Source organism: Atta colombica, unplaced genomic scaffold (genome assembly GCF_001594045.1).
Source record: "Atta colombica isolate Treedump-2 unplaced genomic scaffold, Acol1.0 scaffold12, whole genome shotgun sequence".
NCBI classification, from domain to species: Eukaryota; Metazoa; Arthropoda; class Insecta; order Hymenoptera; family Formicidae; genus Atta; species Atta colombica.
The window spans coordinates 7,964,662-7,984,137 of NW_017259206.1; the positions used below are offsets into that span (position 1 = coordinate 7,964,662).

Here is a 19,476-nt window from a genome sequence, read left to right on the forward strand (position 1 = left end):
TAAATAAAAAGTAAAAAAGATATATGCAAATTTGAATTAATCTACGAAGCTTTCGGTGAATTTGCAGAAACATAGAGAGCAATAATTAAAAAGATAAAAAATTAATGTAGAACATGAAATAAACAAAAAGTAAGATTAAATATTAAAATCATTTGTTTTCAAACAACTAAATAATTCATTATTGTGTACATTCAATTATTTATTACAAATTAGTAATAAATTCGTATGTTTTTATATGTACACACACACACACACACACACACACACACACACACAAAGTTGCAAAAAACATTAATTAAACAGTTAAATAATGTCATTTGTTGACATACAATATTACAAGGTATTTTAGCTACAAGGTAATTATTATAAAAGGCGAAAAAAAAGAGATTATAAAGAGATTTCTTGTTTAATATTTAATTCTAATTGTGAGATGAATATAATTATAGAGTAAAATTTGAAGAAAGATCATTATTTGTTGCAGCTTTCTAATTGAGTATATTATAATTAATTCTATATTCAATTTCAAAATTAATAATGTGTGTGTGTGTGTGTGTGTGTGTGTGTGTGTGTGTGTGTGTGTGTGTGTGTGTGTGTGTGTGTGTGTATAAAGATCATATAAAATCAAATAAAGGTAAAATTATTTATTCATGTTTCTGAGATGTGCTTCAGTAGGAAGAGAAACTTAGTCTTTAATTATTAATTTATAATTAGTAATAAAAATTTATTAATATCCACTGGATCGGATATTATCTTATATTGTCTTATATAGACTTTCGGTTCAAAACTTAAGAGAGAATGAGAACTATCAAATAAGTGTATCTTAATGTCTCCTATTTGGGAATCAACTTGTATAATAATCATTCAATTTTTTGCACGCAATTTATATACGATACAAAAAAAAATTCTACGTGAACGGCAGCACAGAATTAAGCTGGAATAACGAAGCGTTTTTCTAAAAATATCGATTCGTCACACAGTGTAAAATATATCTAATGGGTAGGAAGATAAAAATATATTACCAAGTTCAATACAATAGTCTGTGTTTTCCTCTATTTGAACATTATTATTAAGTTTAAATATGTCTGAAATTCAAATTTAAAGAAAGAAGATATTGATAGAAAAATATATTTATATAAAAAACTTTGACCATAAATGATAAAAATAATTATTTCTCTCGACGTAAGAAAAATATAGAGTTTTACCTTTTTAAATTAATAACATGGAATTTAATACATTTATTTGCTTTTGAAAGAAAATCTTACATTAATTTTCCTTTTACATATAAAATTAAACATAAATAGTAAATATATATTATTTTAAACTTTCAATGTCTTTTTAAAAAATTCAGAACTACGTATCGTCTTTATTTTTGCAAGCAACTATATAAATTATTTTGTCCTCGTATATTGATCAAATTTTATATTGCATGCCATGCGTATAAATTTCAAAGAGTATTGAAGGGAAAAGAATTTAGACAGAGTAATATGAAAAAAGTATACATAAAAAAATACAAAAAAGAAAAATAAAGAAAGACAGAAAGAGACTAAACTGCCGTGTCTTGTCCGGAATGGCGTGGGACGAATGAATTCCGGTGGAACACAAAGACAAGCGGTAGCAAGAGCGTAGCGCGGGAAACGAAAGAAATTCTAAAGGACTGCCACGGAAATAGATGCTTTGGGAATAGAGTATTAAAGGCGTACCGAGAGAGCGCTTTAGTACGGGAGAACGAGAGGAGAAGGTGTGACCATGAAGGTTGAAAACGAGGCGGAAGGAGCGACTTGGGAAAGGAAGAAGATGGACCAAAAGAGACGACTCTTACATTCGGATGCCATATCAGACTGCGTGACTCGAATAGAAGTCACGGGTCAAATTTTTTCAACTGGACGTGAGAATTAGGCGGGAAACGACAATTGAGATCCATTCTACTCACTACTCTATCACGAAACCTTCAGATTTCGTCAAGAGACATCAGTTCGGTTATTTTTTAAAACAGATTGACGCTTAAAGAATTTCGTACGACGTTCAAATTGGATGCTTATGACGTTACGTGAGACAATCAGTTACAAATTTTTTTTTTAACAAATTCAATCAATAGATAATACTTTATATATTTACAAGAAAACTTATCTAACACACATTATATATCCAATATAATAAAAACTATATAAAACTATATTGAAATATTTTTCAAAATGTTATAATAATATTTATTTATTCACATAGTGGAATACACTTCATTATCTTTATTCTTGCTATTATATTTTATTAAATAAAATTTTCCTTATTTAGTTACTTATGATTTCATAATGAAAAAGAATTATAGAGATATATTTTTTATATCATCAAATTTCTTTTTTAAATGTTCTTAAAATTAATACTATGGTGAATTTTCGAATTATCGAGAAATCTCGATGAACTTTGGATTCATTTTTCATTACGTCACGATTTTGCTCATATAGTCTCATTGTCGTTCCATAATAGAATGCCATGAAATGAGGCGGCTAGAATTGGAAATTTATTCGATTACTGTGAGATATTAGCTTTGTTCGAATTCAGGTCGAAATCGTGGAACGTATATCCGTTGTGAGTAAAAATTGAGCTATCCATCGACTCCACAAAGTGCGTCGATTGGATATGCTTCGTAGCATAAAAGATTCATGTTACTGCGGATAGGTACACAAACTTGCTTTATAAAGATTAAAAAGAAAACCGTTACAATATTGTGCGCGAGAAGTTTGTTGCACCAGCAAATTTTTCATTAACACAACAATCTTTTCCTTAGGGATATACAAACAACAGATTATCTCGCTGTAATTGCCAATTTATTATGATTGCCCTACAAACTTTTGCTATTTTATTCAAATCTTCTTTAAAAATTTATTTATTTTTATTTTCGTCATCTTTCACATTGTTCTTCTTCTCCAATCGCTTTTTTCCATCGATTGTAACATGATTTATTTGATATATATCGATATTTGAATATTAAAATTACAATCCAAGCGTGTTTGATTTAATCGAGTCGACATATAACAATCAATTTATTTACAATCCATTTCGTGTTTCATTTCGTTATCTCGCCGAATAAAAAAATATATTTGCAATTAATCGATTATTTCTCCAAGTTTTATTATTACTCTCACTTACATTGCAATAAATTGTTTCATCGATATTTATAAAAACGTTTTTCATTTCTGAGATTTAATTTATATAACTTTAATTGATATTTATTAATTTTAATTGATATAACTAAATATACAGGTTAACTGTATTTCGTCGACTGTAAACACTAAGAAAAAATTGTTTTTTTCCATTGTTGTTACAATATTAACTCGACTGTGTTGATTAGAGCGAGTAGTGAGGTAATGATTACCATAAAAAAATCAATTCTTGGTTAGTACCGCAAAAAAATGATGTTACGGTACTATATTCTTATATAGTATTTAATCTTTCTTTCATAACCAGAGCGCGCTTTGTTCCTGGCTCAATTAGTAATTCATATAGCGATGCTTTTACTCCTCAGTATTAAATATCTTCCAGAAGTATTACAAGACGTCATGATATTTGCAAATCATATCGTATATTATCATATTTTAATATAATTTGCGCGTAACTTTAAAACACACACTCTTTAAATACACTCATTAAACTTTAAAACACGCACTTTTCAAATATTTTATTATTAAGTTGTTTATACAAATAAATAATTATTTTTTATCTCTGCAATGACTATAAATACACGGTTTAAATCTTCCGAATATTATACAAAAGAAATTTTTTATAGCTATTTATTAATAAAATTTAATTTTTAATGTAACAAATTGTCTCTTGTATTCTCTATTTAATGTTACACAAATTCTCGATTAACTAATGAGTAATTAGAAAAATGTCAAAAGAATACAAATAATTTCGTTAGCGTACCAAATTTTTCATTATTATTTATATTAGCATTATATTATCATTTGTTAGAATTAAATCAACAACCACGTATTTTCACAATAATACGTTCGTATTATTTGTTACTCGTTGAAAAAAGTAGAATATAAAAACATGCGTCAAAGATGTAAAATATCTTTAGAAAATTTTATTTATGAGAAAAATAGATTTCAAAATTAATATCAGTTGCATAAATTACGACTATGCTATTAAAATTATAAATTTGCTTTTATTAGTTTGTCTCTATTAATATAATATGAATGATCATACTGTGTTTAAAAGATTAAAATAATTTTGATATTTTATGTAACTTACTGAGCAATTTAAATAATTTTCCCATTATTCCTAAATGTCAAAATCTTCTTGCTTATATAATCGCTTATGTAATTGCTCTTTTAGATGATTTATATACGTCATAAGATAAAAATTTAAAGTTAATAAAAATTTATCAACTTTAAACATACTGTAACTTAATCGGTAAAAATGAAGTAGGTTGCATCTCAGTATTTGAACACCAATCTTCGTAATCGTATATCATAATCTGAAATCTTCCATGTAATCTGTTGCACGTTTAATAAATTACGAGTGATAAAATCGCATATTTGAAGTTTTCGTAAAATATTTTTTATTCTAAAATAATTTTATTCTATGCGGATTTTATTCTATGCGAATAAATAGCAATTATTGATCAATAAATATAAAAGCCTATAGTAGTTTATTCAAAAATTATTTTTACTAGATGTGAATCTTCAATAAATTGTAAAAAAATGGTGAAAGATGCAAGTGAAAAATGTCATCTGTCCGCGTAGCGAATAACAATAGTGACGAAAAAGTAGAACAGTAAAATCCTCCATCTGCAACGCGAGTTTTATTGCGAGTATCACGCTATTTTTTCCACGTATCTTGCATTGTATTGATCGTTGCAATTGTAAACAGCGCAATCTTGCATCGTCACGTTCAATCAAATCGTGCGTTGAAATTTATTTTTGACGAAATTTTCGGTTTCTTCTATTTTTTTTCCTCTCTCAAAAGTTCTCGTGACGTAAATCTTGCGTGTTTACTGAAAACTTCCGGCGAAAAGCAGACCTACTTTGCGTATGATTTATTCGCCATCGTGCACATGGTTGCAGCGGATGAGTTTTTAATGGCGCATAATACGGAAGTAAAAATTGCTGGCTTTCGTGGACGGGAATTAGACCTCGCGTGAGAGAAGTGAGAAGGCGGCGCATCAGTTTTCCATCACGAATCGAGGAGTATTACGTTGGAAAATAAATTCCCTTTCGCTCAGGAAGTAGAATGATAAGGTATCCTAAGGAGACGCTAGTTACTTCCACGAAGACTCGATATACGTCTTCCCGAGAACTTTAGAAGTTCCATTGGTTGATTACCCCGGAAGATCTCGGTAACATTCGAATCTCATACTACGTATGTCACTGCCATGTATACGATAGACTCGCTTTCGATACTAATCTTCGTATTCGTTACTCACATTTAACATGGATGTAAACATCTAATCCTAATTATTTATTTTTTCTTGTAAGAAATTCGCACTATTTTCATTTAAATAATCCGTATTATTTTGATTTAAATAACCACAATTATCAAAAATGAATATAAATAGATCATCAAAGAAGAAATAATGATATTTAGACAAAGCAGCATTTTATAATTATTTTTCATGTTTTTAATCGCTATGTTATACGTAGCGATTTCATTTTTTAAAACCCAATTAATAACAATCTTCACACATTTTTATATCTATATATGAATACAACGTTTATTCATGTGATATGAATATTTTTATATAGAATATTTGTATTTTTGCACTTACGGTCTTGTAACAGAATTTAGCAGTGAAATCTTTATCTCAGCATATATAAGGTATGTATACATTACGAGTCTTCAAAGTTTTAATAATTAGTACTTGACAATTAAAATACTTTTATGTATTTGTTTAATAAATATGTTTAATAAATATAATTTGTCTGCTTTTCATTTATTTTATAATGTCATAATTCGCTCGCATAAAGCGAAAATTCAACCATAAATGAATGCATCCGAACAAAGATATATATCCTCGTCGTCTTGACACCAGTTACCGAGTCTCTCTGCACCTGCAGCAATCCCGTCATCTGTTTGAGATCGGAAGAAAGGAAGAGAAAGAGAGTAGAAGAGAAAGGGAAAGGAGAAAAGGAGGAAAAAGATATACGAGCAGATAAATCACGCCCTCGTGCCACTTTTCCTTTTTTTTTCCTTTTGCAATATCCACCGCCTACCTTAGTCGTCGTTCCACCATGACGATGCGTTTCCACGACGTGCCATTATTAAGACGCAGGGCGACGTCTTGCTGCGTTCGCTCTACATATATAAGCACCGCTTTCAGAGCGCCGCATCAAAAACTTATCCGATCGGTAATTTTAATTATATCCAGTGAAAAGTATTCACCCGCAAAACTTGCTAATTATTTCCCTTTTTCGATTTCTCGTTTATACGCTATGAATTAACTACGATCACTAACTACCACGGGAAATCTTTGCTTTCCAAGTTGAATGAATCCGAACGAAATCAAACTTCACAATCAAAATTGTGATTTAAAAAACATTCTTACAATACTTTCAGAGAAAGAAATAATTTTATAAATCGCTTTTAACTCGCGTATTTGTGCAATGAAAATTGTTCAACAAGTTGTTGTTTCAATCAATATTAGAAATGTCTGACGCGTTCTTCAGAAGTTTGAGTATCTTCAATAAAAAAATAGTTAAGGAAAGAACACTGATAATACAATATCAAGCCGATCTTTTATAGTTTACAATAAATAAATTCAAGAAAAAACAAATAGAAAACATGATACAAACGGAAAACTATCTAATGATTCTGATACTTATTATTACTGCTACGATAACACACTTACATTACATTATTATGTAATTAATGACAATTACGAATATGATAGTAAATGGGCGAAGATAGTTTGCATCGGAATAAAGTATAATGAGAAGTTTATATAACTTCAAATTCATCTAAGACAAAAAATAATTACTACTATTAATTTCTATATTCTAAAAATAAATTAGAGAGAGAGAGAGAGAGAGAGAGAGAGAGAGAGAGAGAGAGAGAGACATACTGCTTAGAACAAATTTTATTGTGTAAAAAAGAAAATGCTAATGCACAAAAAATTATAAAATATCTTTGAAAAAAAAAAAAACATTTTTTATTTTAAAATGATTAGCGCATTTTCCAGATTGAATATTATTGCAGATTAATATTAACACAAATTGTATATTTTGATGGAAAGCAATTTCAAGCTATTAATGAATCAAAGACGCGCGAGATAAAATGGGTAACATTAGAATAATAAGAAATTCTAGAGAGAGACTTTATAAATTACTGCCAGAGCGAATAATTGAGGTACTTGAGAACAAGGGAGAAAATTATTAAAGAATAGAGTTTCCGCATTTTCTCCTTTATACTTTTGATAATTTTTCTACTGTTATTTCTGTCCTTTCAATGTACAAATTCCTTTTATTTTAATATATACACTTCAACTGTACAAAGTGTAATATATGTACATATATATGTACTTTCCTTTTTTGTCTCAAATTTTACATCTCACTTGTATGACATATTTAAAAAATATATTTATTTAAAAAACTAGAAGAAAACTAGAAACTGATATGTTACCTTTTTATGATTAAAGAATTATTAATTTTTGAAATATATTTTTGTTCACTTACACACAGTAGCTATTTTGTTCTTCCTTTCTTCTTTTGTATTATATTATAAACTTTGCGAAGTAGTAATCGTTATTACTTAAATGTATACTCATAATGTCTACCAAATTTAACTGATCGACAAAATAAAGTATTATGAAACATAACTATTAGTTATTGCTACGTTACGATATTTTGCAACTCCTCATATAAAGGTTCCAAGTCTGGCACGTATGCACAACGAAAGCGTTATGTAATTTGAAAGCCATGCGCCGGAATTGCATGAAACTTTCAGGAAATGTTAGCAATACCGTTACGGATATAACGATGCCATTGCGGTAACCCTGGGGCGTCTCATTCCCGTATATATTCTACAAACACGAAGGGTTAAATGTGGTTTACCAATTGCGCGGTTAAATTTCTGGATACGTTTTCGAATCTCTCTGAGAAAATTACCTGTCGAAGTCAATCGTTCGTTCTTCTACACATTAACAGATTCGTTCGCAATATCGCTTGATTTTATACGATACGTTATACGCTTCATATTTTTCTCGATTCACTTGACAGGCGAAAGAGTGTCGACGTTGAAAAGTATACAGGATCATTAATTGCATGTCAATATTTCATTTTTTAAATCTAGAGCATAAAACAAATTTTTTATATTGTACTATATATAGATTATTTTATTCTTTAATTTGTGACAAACAACAGAAAATGTTCGAAGCGTTTCGCTCAATAAAAAATAAATATTCTACATGATACAAAAATTATTCGATTATTTTTTATTAATAGTGTAATAAAAAAGATTATGAATGTGTGTGTGTGTGCGCGCGCGCGCGTGCGTGTGTGCGTGCGTGCGTGCGTGTGTGCGTGCGTGCGTGCGTGTGTGTGTGTGTGTGTGTGTGTGTGTGTGTGTGTGTGTTTGTGTGTGTGTGTGTGTGTGTGAAATAGTATAAATCTTTTCTTAAAGCGACATTTTTAAATGACAAATCCGAAAATTGACATATCTCTTTTATGTTTTAATTGAAATATCTCATTTATGTTTTAAGTTTACATACTTTCTGAATACATTGTACTATATGTCAATTTATGTATATATTCATTTCTTTCCAACATCCATCAAAATGTGAACAAAAACACAATATTTTATTTTAAAAAATATAATCTTTATTTTAGAAAAAGTTTATTTAACTTTATACCTTGAACAACTTCAATAACTTTCTATTTTTCCAATAAAATCTTTTTTACTCGTACTTTGATAAATCACTACTGCAATGCACTTGATTCTGATTAATGATGTACAAAATTTATTTAATCAAAAGTTATTCAAAACGGCTATACTATTAACCATTATCCAACTTGAAAATTATTTTCTTTAAAATCACAATTTGCATAAGAAATCATTACAATATATGTAAAGCATAGAGAGAATTGCAATTTCGTCTTGAAACCTCTCTCAATTTATTCATTGAAGTTTCGACATGCAATTAAGAGTCAACCTGTGTGTTTTGAAACTTATGAGCTTACCTTGATCGTGAATTGTCTGCAGAGCGGTTTGTAGGCGTTTGTGCCGCAAACGAGAAAGCGATCAGGGCCTTGCCTGCCGAACACTCGCACGTAGTTCTGGCACTCGTCGTCGCTGCGGCCCTTCAAGTAACAAAGCTCGCGATGCGCCTCGGTGCTAGACCATTGCAATCTCTGAAATAGGTAAGATCGAGCAAACATTACTACTTCAGGTCCCGGCTGACTTTGCGTCACGTACACCGCAAAGTACGCAAGTTTGTATAACAAAAGCCGATTAGAGGTCAGCCAAAGATTAATACTCTTGCATGAAAATTGAGTCTTAACGGATCTCAATCCCCTTACTTTCAATAAGAGAGAAGGAGACACCGATTCGAAGAATATCACCACTATCTCATGCTTTCGCGCGAAGCAGAGACTCGTTTTAATAATTCTCCGTATCGCATTAATTTTGCGAGTTACGCGCTTCGTTCGGCAGATTTAGAGCCGGATATGTGAAAAATGTAAAGTCGTCTTAACGTTAAAGTCGACTTTAAGGTATAATTTATATCGCGTGAGCTGTACGTGTTAGAGAATTAAATGTAATGTGACGTTAAATCTTTTTGAATTCTCGCAATCTCGGTGGAATAAATGAGTAGCGTTGTGAATGGTTGAGTCTTAATCCGATGACAACATTCTTGTGATAATAATGATATACTTGGGAGACTCTTTGTCATCGATATACGCATTACTATTCCGACTAAGAGAATGACATTGTATTATTAGTCCTTACATTGATACAGAGAATAATAATCCGTCTAACGGTAAGGCAGTTATATTTCTGAGATTCAATCTGCATCATTTCAATTATATATTCTCATCTTATATACAAATACATTCTTAGATAGGATAAATGGATTTTACAAAAAAAAATTATAAACACTTTATACAATAAACTATGATTATATTCGAAAAGATAATGAGCTTGAGATAATCGGATTTTTGGATTTTACGATTGAATTGTAAAACAAATGTTAGTAGACATAAAATTTTGTATGTGCTCTCTCAGATAAAATTCAAATTTTAAAGAAAATAAATACACAAACTCTTGGGATTAATTTAACGATTACATATGTTTCTAAACAGTAATATATGCATTTATATCTATACAGTATGACCTCGATATACATATTTTTCTCATATTTTATATTAATTTGTTAATTTAATTTATTCTTATGATTTTTGAAATTTTATTCTTTATTAGTAAATCATTTTCGAATACATTTACATATTATACTTGTTTATTAGTAAATATATTTAGATATTATGCTTTATTAAAAAGAACATTTTTGGAGCAATCATCTTTCTATATTAACTTCTATATTAAATTAGTAATCTCTTGCAGAAAATGTAAGAAAAGATTACACCATTTGTATGATATTATCTAATTTGGTTATGTTAATTTGGTTGTAATTTCTACTCTGCAATTCTTGCTTGTTTGTTATTATCCATCAAGAAAAATAATTTATTAACTTTTTCATATATTAATTCTAGCAGCTCTGTGTCAGATATCTTATTGTCAATATATTGATTTGTTTTCAATGGTTTTCTGTCGTTGAGTAGATAGACCAGAGACTCTAGACTTAGATATAAGCTTATCCATTTTAATCAGTAGTTGATCCATCTTAATACGTAATTCGACAATTTTCTTAGGTATTCATTTTTGTAGCTCTTTTTGTATGTCAAGTATCTTAGTATACTCGATTGTTTTTAATAATTTCTGTCGTGAATAGATGGATCAGAAATTCTAGTAGACATAGACTCATCTTCTTCTTCAGATTCAGATTTAATAAACATTTGACGAAGGTTGTTTACCATTAACCTTGTCTTTAATCAATTGATCTATCTTGATATGTAATTCAACAACTTTCTCATGTAGTACTTTTTGTAGCTCTTCTTGTATGTTAGGTATCTCAGTATGCTCAGCTTTCAATCGTTTCTGTCGTTGAGAAGATGAACCAGGAATTCTAGTAGGCCTTCTTGAGACCTGTCAGAAGCATCTAATGAGAGAGATTGTTCACTATCAATCATGTCTTTCATCAGTTGATTTATAATACAATAGAAATCTATGATTTATATAGATGAATTACTTCCTGATAATGTGTGGACTATAATTAAATATATACGTAGGGAACTGAAAATATTGCTACACCATAATATAAGTGATAACACAATTTCCAAAATGCTGATTTATAATTATTGTAGAATAATTAATAACTAGTAAAATAAATTTATTACATGGATCTGAATAAATATGTGGAACACTTCTAAAATAATTTTATTGTTGTGTTTCTTAATCAATATTATATGTATAATATATTTCTGTGCGATTTAATTACGTCGAGCTATGAGTGATGATTTCAAATACGTTATGCAGACTTTTCTATTCTAAAATAATACACTATTTACGGCTATGAGATATCTCTAATGAATTTCTAAGTTGTTAACCGATATCAAACATAAATAGCTAGTGCGCGGGCTATTTAATTACAAAAGTTAATGGAACGTTTATATAACTGAATTAAGCCTGGAGCATCAACTATTGTATTCAGTGCTTCATTACATACGTCAGAAAAAAATATATTCATTAATCATTTATTTTATTTGATAAATAATTAATTTCAAGTACTACATACATACATATAATCGATTTTAAGGAAAAATTCATTGATATCGGATGATAGGACAAATTAATTAAAAATTTAATTATTGTATTACTATCGTAATGTGTATTACTGTATAACTTTTTGCACGTAAAAAATTAGATTGACAAAAATTAATATACATTAATAGCAAAAAATATACTTAGTCAACTTATTTAAAATAAAAATTATATTTATCAGTGTAATAAAACGTAAATTTTCTTTGTCTCTTATAAATACATAGAATGTTGACCAATAAAAATAAATAATTTTGATTTAACTAACTAAATAATTACTATAATAGAAATAATTATTAATGTTCTGTATGATAAAAATATTTAATTAACATGTAAATTATTTTCGCGAAACCATTACGTGAAGAACGCAGATTATTTAACAGAAAAGGAAAATGTGACGGTAGATGTGATTCGGGAAAGAATAAACTAGAATAATGAATTATTTCAAGGAAATAATCAACAGAAAAAGCTAGGTTAAATACAATTCTAATTATGATATTATATATTATTCAGTTTAAAAAATCAAACTATTTCTTATCGTGCTCGTTCTCCTTGTTTAAACCGACCGTTTCATGGTCTCAAGCCAATGTTGAGAGACACGGAGTGTATGCGAAACAACAAGAAGGTGAGGATTGGCGAGAAGGTAAAATAGGTAGGGAAGGTAGGTTACGACAGGAGCTACAGCTGCATACTGCCGAGCAGAAATCCTTGAACAAGCTATATTCAGCTCCTTCGCCAGCGCTACGTTATATCTTTACGACGTCTCATGGCCGACCGGGAAATTCCAGTTTCCTCGATAATTTCGGCTGGTCACGCCTCAACGAAACGTGCACGTTTAAGCCGCATATTCTCACAAAGAATTTCCTTTCGTCGATGTTTTTTTTTTAGAAAGAACTTTCCGCTGACCTCTCTTTACTTTATCTCGATTGATAAGTTATATCAACAGAAATGCATTTTTCACATAGCCGGAATATTTAAGAGGCATATTGCCAATGATGTTCGAAGAATTTTTAATGTTCATGAGATTACTTACTTTAAAAACATTCTAGTTTTTAAATATTTCATTTCAAATATCTTTCCAATTATCGTGATGATTTAATTTTATCATATTGTATATGATTTTTTTTAGCCAATGGATTATGATAGATTCTATCGAATATAACGAATTAGATAGTAATTCGAAGCGATAGCTCGATCAGGAAATTGGGTAACGAGGGTACATTTAGCACGATAGAGAAATCGAATTATGATCCGGGGAGGCAAATTATCTTCGAACGCTTGCCGTTATTCAAATGGATAAAATCCTAAATCTAATTTCGCTTAATCAATAAAATTCCTAAAATAACGAAATACATAAATAAAATAGAATAAATTATTTTCTTTTTTTATCATTTCTATATACATAATATTTCTAAATCAAAAATAATAATATAAAATATGTACATTAAAGATAAATCAAAATTTCTATTTTTGTAATAATAATAATAATTTTTGTAATAATAAATAAATAAAAAATTATGTCATAAAAAAATATGAAAGATATAATTTCTCATAAAAAATTGTAGAATAAAATATTTTTATGTAAAATATTTAAAAAAATAATTTTGAAACATTAATAATATATTCATGGTTTTTTAAGCTTGAATATCTAAATGTTAACAAAATTATTTGTTATACATCAAATTTCAATAGCAATAATCAATATATAAACAAAGAAATATAAAACAATTCACAATAGAAAACAGTTGTTTTATGAAATTATTTTTGTTTCGTACTTTTACTTTAAATCTTTAAAGGCTTTTGATTTTAATTTTTTTCTAAAACAGAATTCAATTTTATTGACATTTTAGACTATAATCAACCGGAAAAATGTTAGTTTGGAATTGTATGGAAGGAATACAGTTTTTTGAATAGAAATGTTTCAGTAAACATACGTTTGAAATATTTCAAAAAATTGTTGTTAAAACGTTACACATATCGAGCTACTGTCGTATGATTACACTTTATGTCATAATCTCTTTTTGCAAATATCGAAAATCCATCAATTAACTTTTCTCGAACCATCGTATCAATATCAAGATAAATTGAGTGTCCAATACTGCCGTTGCTTTTTAAAGAATCGACTAATTCGCAAAATAAATTAATCGCCGTTCGCTATGCGATTCTTAATTAATTTCTAGATCCTAAATGATTTCTTGCCGCAGCGCCCGGAAATGACGGCAAAGGAATCAATTAAGAAGCCGAACAGTATTTCGGGTACGGATATGATTTAGGGAACAGCCGCGTGATGTATTCCGCTTTTTGTCCTAATTAGAATACGTCTGTGCGAATCATCCGGCCGTCGCCGTCGCCGTCAGTTTTAGGATTACGGTGGGAGCGGCGGAAGCAGAAACAGCACGGCGAGTTACAACCGACTGAAAACTTTCAACCGCAAAATCGCACTGCATATTCATCGAGTAATATGATTTCGCCCATTTCGAGCCTGCCAGTGGTGGCCGATTTTACGCTTTAACCCGCGAATAAATTCGACTTCGGGACATCATACCGGCACTGCGCGGCGGCGCAATGTGGTGCCGCGAGAACTTCCCATAATTTTTTGTTCTCTTTGTTCATGAACTTGATTCGGATATTCCGACTGGATCCTGTCAGTGTAACTTTCAGACGAGGAGGTGGTGCGGGAAGAAGATGCGGGAAAAGGGAAGATCTAACAGGGAAGTGTGCTTATCTGGGAATAAACGGAAAGGAAAGATTCGCGAGTCTCCTTTATATTCGTTTTTCTACAGAATTAAGTATCCACTTTTTGCAATCAATCAAAATTTCTTTTCAAACCGAGAAGTTTTAATTAAAACGCATGATATTAGACAAATTAAAGTGTCTGGCATATACACTTTATAATAGCGCCTGCTAATCCTGCATCGGAATTTTATTAACTATTTTTGGCAAAAATATATCTGAATCGTTCGATTTATTTTACTCGCGGATTAATATCTTGGAGCAATGCGCAAGATGTGATAAGTATTAACCTGTATCAAGTTATTCAAGATTATTTCAAGACGACACAGCAAGAAGATATCTGGTAAAGATATTTTGATACTAAACTGTCTCTTTTTAGTAGATTTTATATAATTAAACAATGAAATCGATTTATAATCAAATAAGAAATATAATTTCAAGTAAAAGTTACTGGAAACATATTTTATACAAACTGTATATTCTGTAATTCTGTTATTTCAGATAGCTATTAATATATATTGCAGATAATTAATATTAAAGAGATTTAATATTAAAGATTATTGAATGTAAATTAAAAATTACAGCTTAAAACTTATTTATTAATATGTCAATAAGTCTATAAGTATATACAGACTTTTTCTCATTGTTTTTCAAACGAAATCCTGAGAGTGTATCGTCATCCTTATAGATTGTGTGAAAAACAGATTTATAGTCAGATAATCCGAAAGTTTTTAGCGAAACACAATTTAAACATCCTTTTTATTGTAGCAGAAATACCAAGAAATGAGATAGAGGGTAATTCAAGGATATTGTGCCAAGGAAGTATGACGAAGTGCCGTGAAACATTTGTACTTCTGCAGTAAGTAGAATATACGTGTTTCCAACTGCAATTTGTTTTATACGGTCAAAGCTGCGAATAAATTTGATTATATAGACATCAGTCGTAGGCATTTCGTAAAAACTTTTTCGCGGCACGCCAACAAGTTGCTTTGCCTCCTCAACTTTGATAAAAAAAAATGACACATCGATAATTACCAAATGCGGTCATACAAGAGCAAAATGTATATATTTATTAATATAAAATTTTATATCTCTTTTATTTTATATCTCAGCAAAAAATTAATATTTTTGAATTCATTTTTTAAATATAATAGTATTTATGTAAACTTTTAGTTTGCAGCAAATTAAATTGTCAAAATAAATTTATTAACAGCATAATTGCACGCTAAAAACACGCTACATTTTCCGACCTCATCACCCTGGCGTTCCTTCTTAAGTCATATTTAACTGCCATTGTCGATCGATTTAATACTGTTATTATAATCTGAGACAAACGTAGGCAAATGTGTTGAATAATGAATAACAAGAAACGAATAATAAATTATATAGCACGTGACGCCCGATAATATATTATTCCATGCGCCGCGTCGCGTCGGAGTAACTTACATTTGTCCCGTTTGAATTACATTACAAAGTTTGGAATTTATAGACACCGCTAATGCTCGCGAGTCCTCACCACTGACCGCCCTTTTCCGACATATTGCGCTTTATTTATAACTTCGCTTACCGTCATTATTAATATGCAAATTTACATGTAATAGATTAAAATTCAAGTAACAATTTCTAGTTTAATTATCACACATTATACATTTATGTCTTTTTACTACACACACACACACACACACACACACACACACACACACACACACACACACACACACACGCACACACACATCAGTGTAGGACGAAAGAATTTTAAATAATGATAATTGGTCAAGCAAATATTCTAAAAATTCAATATACAATCTTATAAAAGTAACACGAAAAGTTAAAAATCATTGCATATCTCTAAAATTAAACAAATGTAGTTGATTTTTAATTAAAATCTCTAGAATGACATTCAGGAAATTTAATAATTTTTGAAGTTTGTTAATTTATTAATAAAAAATCGTTTTTAGAAAACTTTAAGAGTATAATAAAATGATTTAAAGTAATAATTTTCATATTTCATAAAAAATTTTCAGTTTTAGTTTTTTGTATCTTCCTTTCTCAAATAATAAATTATCAGTTATCAAATAATTCTAATATTAACCTGAAACTTTTAAAAAGTAAAAACAATGAATAGTTTAAAATCCTCCTATATTAAATGTTAATTTGTTTCTAATTCAGTTCTTTGTCGTGACCTCTTGATGATGATCACGCGCAAATGGTAATTTCAATAACGGATTTTTAAACGTTGTCCATTAACTTGCACACTATTACTACCTCCATTGCTATTGTGCCCAGAATGAAGTCAGACAAGTGTAATTTTGCAGACTGGGATGCCGAGCTACGTCAGCCGACTCTCTTTTCAATTTTCCGCCGTGCCGGCGGCGGAGACGGTTTTGCTTTAACCCACGGATTAACCGGCGAGTGGTTGTCGTTTGCCGTACAGTAGCGAGTATATATTGCACGAGTTGGTATTTAATTTAATAACGCGGTTGAAACAGAGCACTCTTGGTCTTTTCTTACTGTATGCCGCACCTTCGAGATATTCTTGTTCTGCAAGACAAAGAATCGCGCTGCACTTTTCTATTTTTGTACTCGACTAGAAATGCAGTCTCTTATAGTATTACATTTCCTTTTTATAATAAATTTTTGTCAGTATGTATTGTATGTATCATACATTGTCAATTCCTTTGTAAAATTTTATTCGGAAAATATATCTAACTAAAAAAATATTTAACTAAAAAATATACTATTATAAGATAACGAAATAATTATTGTTTCTAAATATATGTAATTAAAAATCCCGATGTATATACATATAAGTGAAGACAATATTATTCATAATAAAGTTTCATTATAAAAACAATTTTGAAAATTTTTACAATTAAATAATGCAGAAAATTTATTAAAACATTTATATCGTTTTCTATTCTATATTACTTTCATTAAAGTCCAATATTAGATGCAGTTTTATGAGCACTTTGTAAATCTTTTATTATAGGTAATTACTATTTGCCAATTATTTGCCTTTTGTTTTACAATATTATTATTAATACTGTTATACGTACATAAAACTTGAAAAGTTTCCACTTACAAAAACTACAATATAATCGTAAGGACGCAATTAATATCTCTTTTTATCTCTTCATATTTAGCTTTTTTAAAATTACCATCGTCACTTGTCATTTAAATAAGTTTTTTGCATTTTTCGAATATTCTTCTAAGGATGTTTTAACAGTTGTACCTAAAACAATAGACACTGACTATCATACGACGGTTTCTATGTGCTTAATTTTATTATCATTTACATTATTAATCATCAACAAAATTCTCTGTCAATTTAAAAATTCATGACACTTTTTTTCTATTTCATAGAACTTTTTTATATAAAATAATTGGAAATGTTCATTGAATCATAAAGAAAGCTTCCATAGACAATTTGAAGATTCTTTTTCTTTGTGAAAATGTCAAAGGGAGTCCAGTTTCTATCAAATGTGTTATTCTATACAACGACTCATTCGCACAACGATGATGTTCCTTGAAAATTGATTTTCTTCTGAAGGAAAACCAAAAAACAATTCACTTTTTTCAATGTTCCAAATTAGCGAAAGACGTCAGCTGGTGACACCTTCCATCCGATGGTTAAATTTGCTATGGTCATCACGCGTCTTGCCATGAAAGTTTTTCCAGTGTTCGACAAGTTTCCGCCCTATAGTTTCGATTAAACTTTCCTAATTCTAACATAAGACTAGACTCCTACAGGAGCAAACTTGGGCACACGAAAATAACGATATGAAACGTTTGAACTTGTTAAAATTGATTATACACAATACAACGTATTCGTTGTTCAACATACGAAAGAGAGACATGACAAAAGTTTATCTTCTTCTTTATGATATTACTACAAAGTTTAGCTACTGATAAATGTAATCAAACAACATTTTTCGTTCGTTTTTAGATTAAAAGATAGATAAATAATAATGTTGAAATTGACAAAAAAATAAATTAAAATCGAACAATATTTTAACATTAAATTTTATAATTAGTATAGAATTCTATTATTATGTCAAATAATATTTTTATTATATTAGATATGTAAATTATATTTTATTAATAATTCGATTTCAGAGAGAGAGAAAGAGAGAGAGAGAGAGAGAGAGAGAGAGAGAGAGAGAAGACATATAACGTAGGTATTTAAACATATAATTGGAATAAGTATGCATGTTACAGATTTTTTTATAAATTATTTATAAACTTAGAATAATTTCAGAAATTGTAATAATATAACATTACAGTTGTATTTAAAATGTGAGTATTGTACCAGAAATTTATTATTCTTTGCGATAATACTTACAGTCACATTACCACCAACATCATGCAATAGAATGTGTTGTAACTTGAGTAAAAACTTCAATATTTATAATAAAATATAAACAATTTTTGACTCTAGTAATAGTAAAAAAATTTTGACTCTTTATTTTATTATTTTTGAAGTATTAATGAATTGCGATATGTAATCGCGTGGCGGCGTTGTAATAGCTCCTACATGTATTATATAAACAGAACGAGAATTAAATCGAGCAGTAACAGTAACAATATTTATAGCTGCAAATAAAGTTGTAATTTATGCTATAATGCGAACGAAATGTTTTTCAATATTAGTGAATACAAAGAAAATACATAAAATTCGAATAGTATAACGCGGATTTATTAATATTGAATTAATTTTTCTATGCAATATTGAAATATTGCATAGAAAGATGTTCCCTATTTTGTATAAATATTGGACACTCAATATTTTAGACGTTGTTGTAATATATTTGCCCTAAAAACAAATTTTAAATATAAAATGCAACTTTTTATATTTATAATAATTTTATAAAATATAGAATT

The 19,476-nt window shown here is 29.3% G+C and overlaps 1 protein-coding gene across 1 annotated transcript in view; it reads right to left on the reverse strand.

The window, feature by feature from the left end:
- Nucleotides 1-19,476, reverse strand: part of LOC108694506 (semaphorin-1A-like) — a 223,878-nt gene that overhangs the window by 52,845 nt on the left and 151,557 nt on the right. Inside the window, exon 5 of the mRNA XM_018204063.1 lies at nucleotides 9,171-9,341. Coding sequence (XP_018059552.1) covers nucleotides 9,171-9,341 — 171 coding nt within the window. The remainder of the gene's footprint in view (nucleotides 1-9,170; nucleotides 9,342-19,476) is intronic.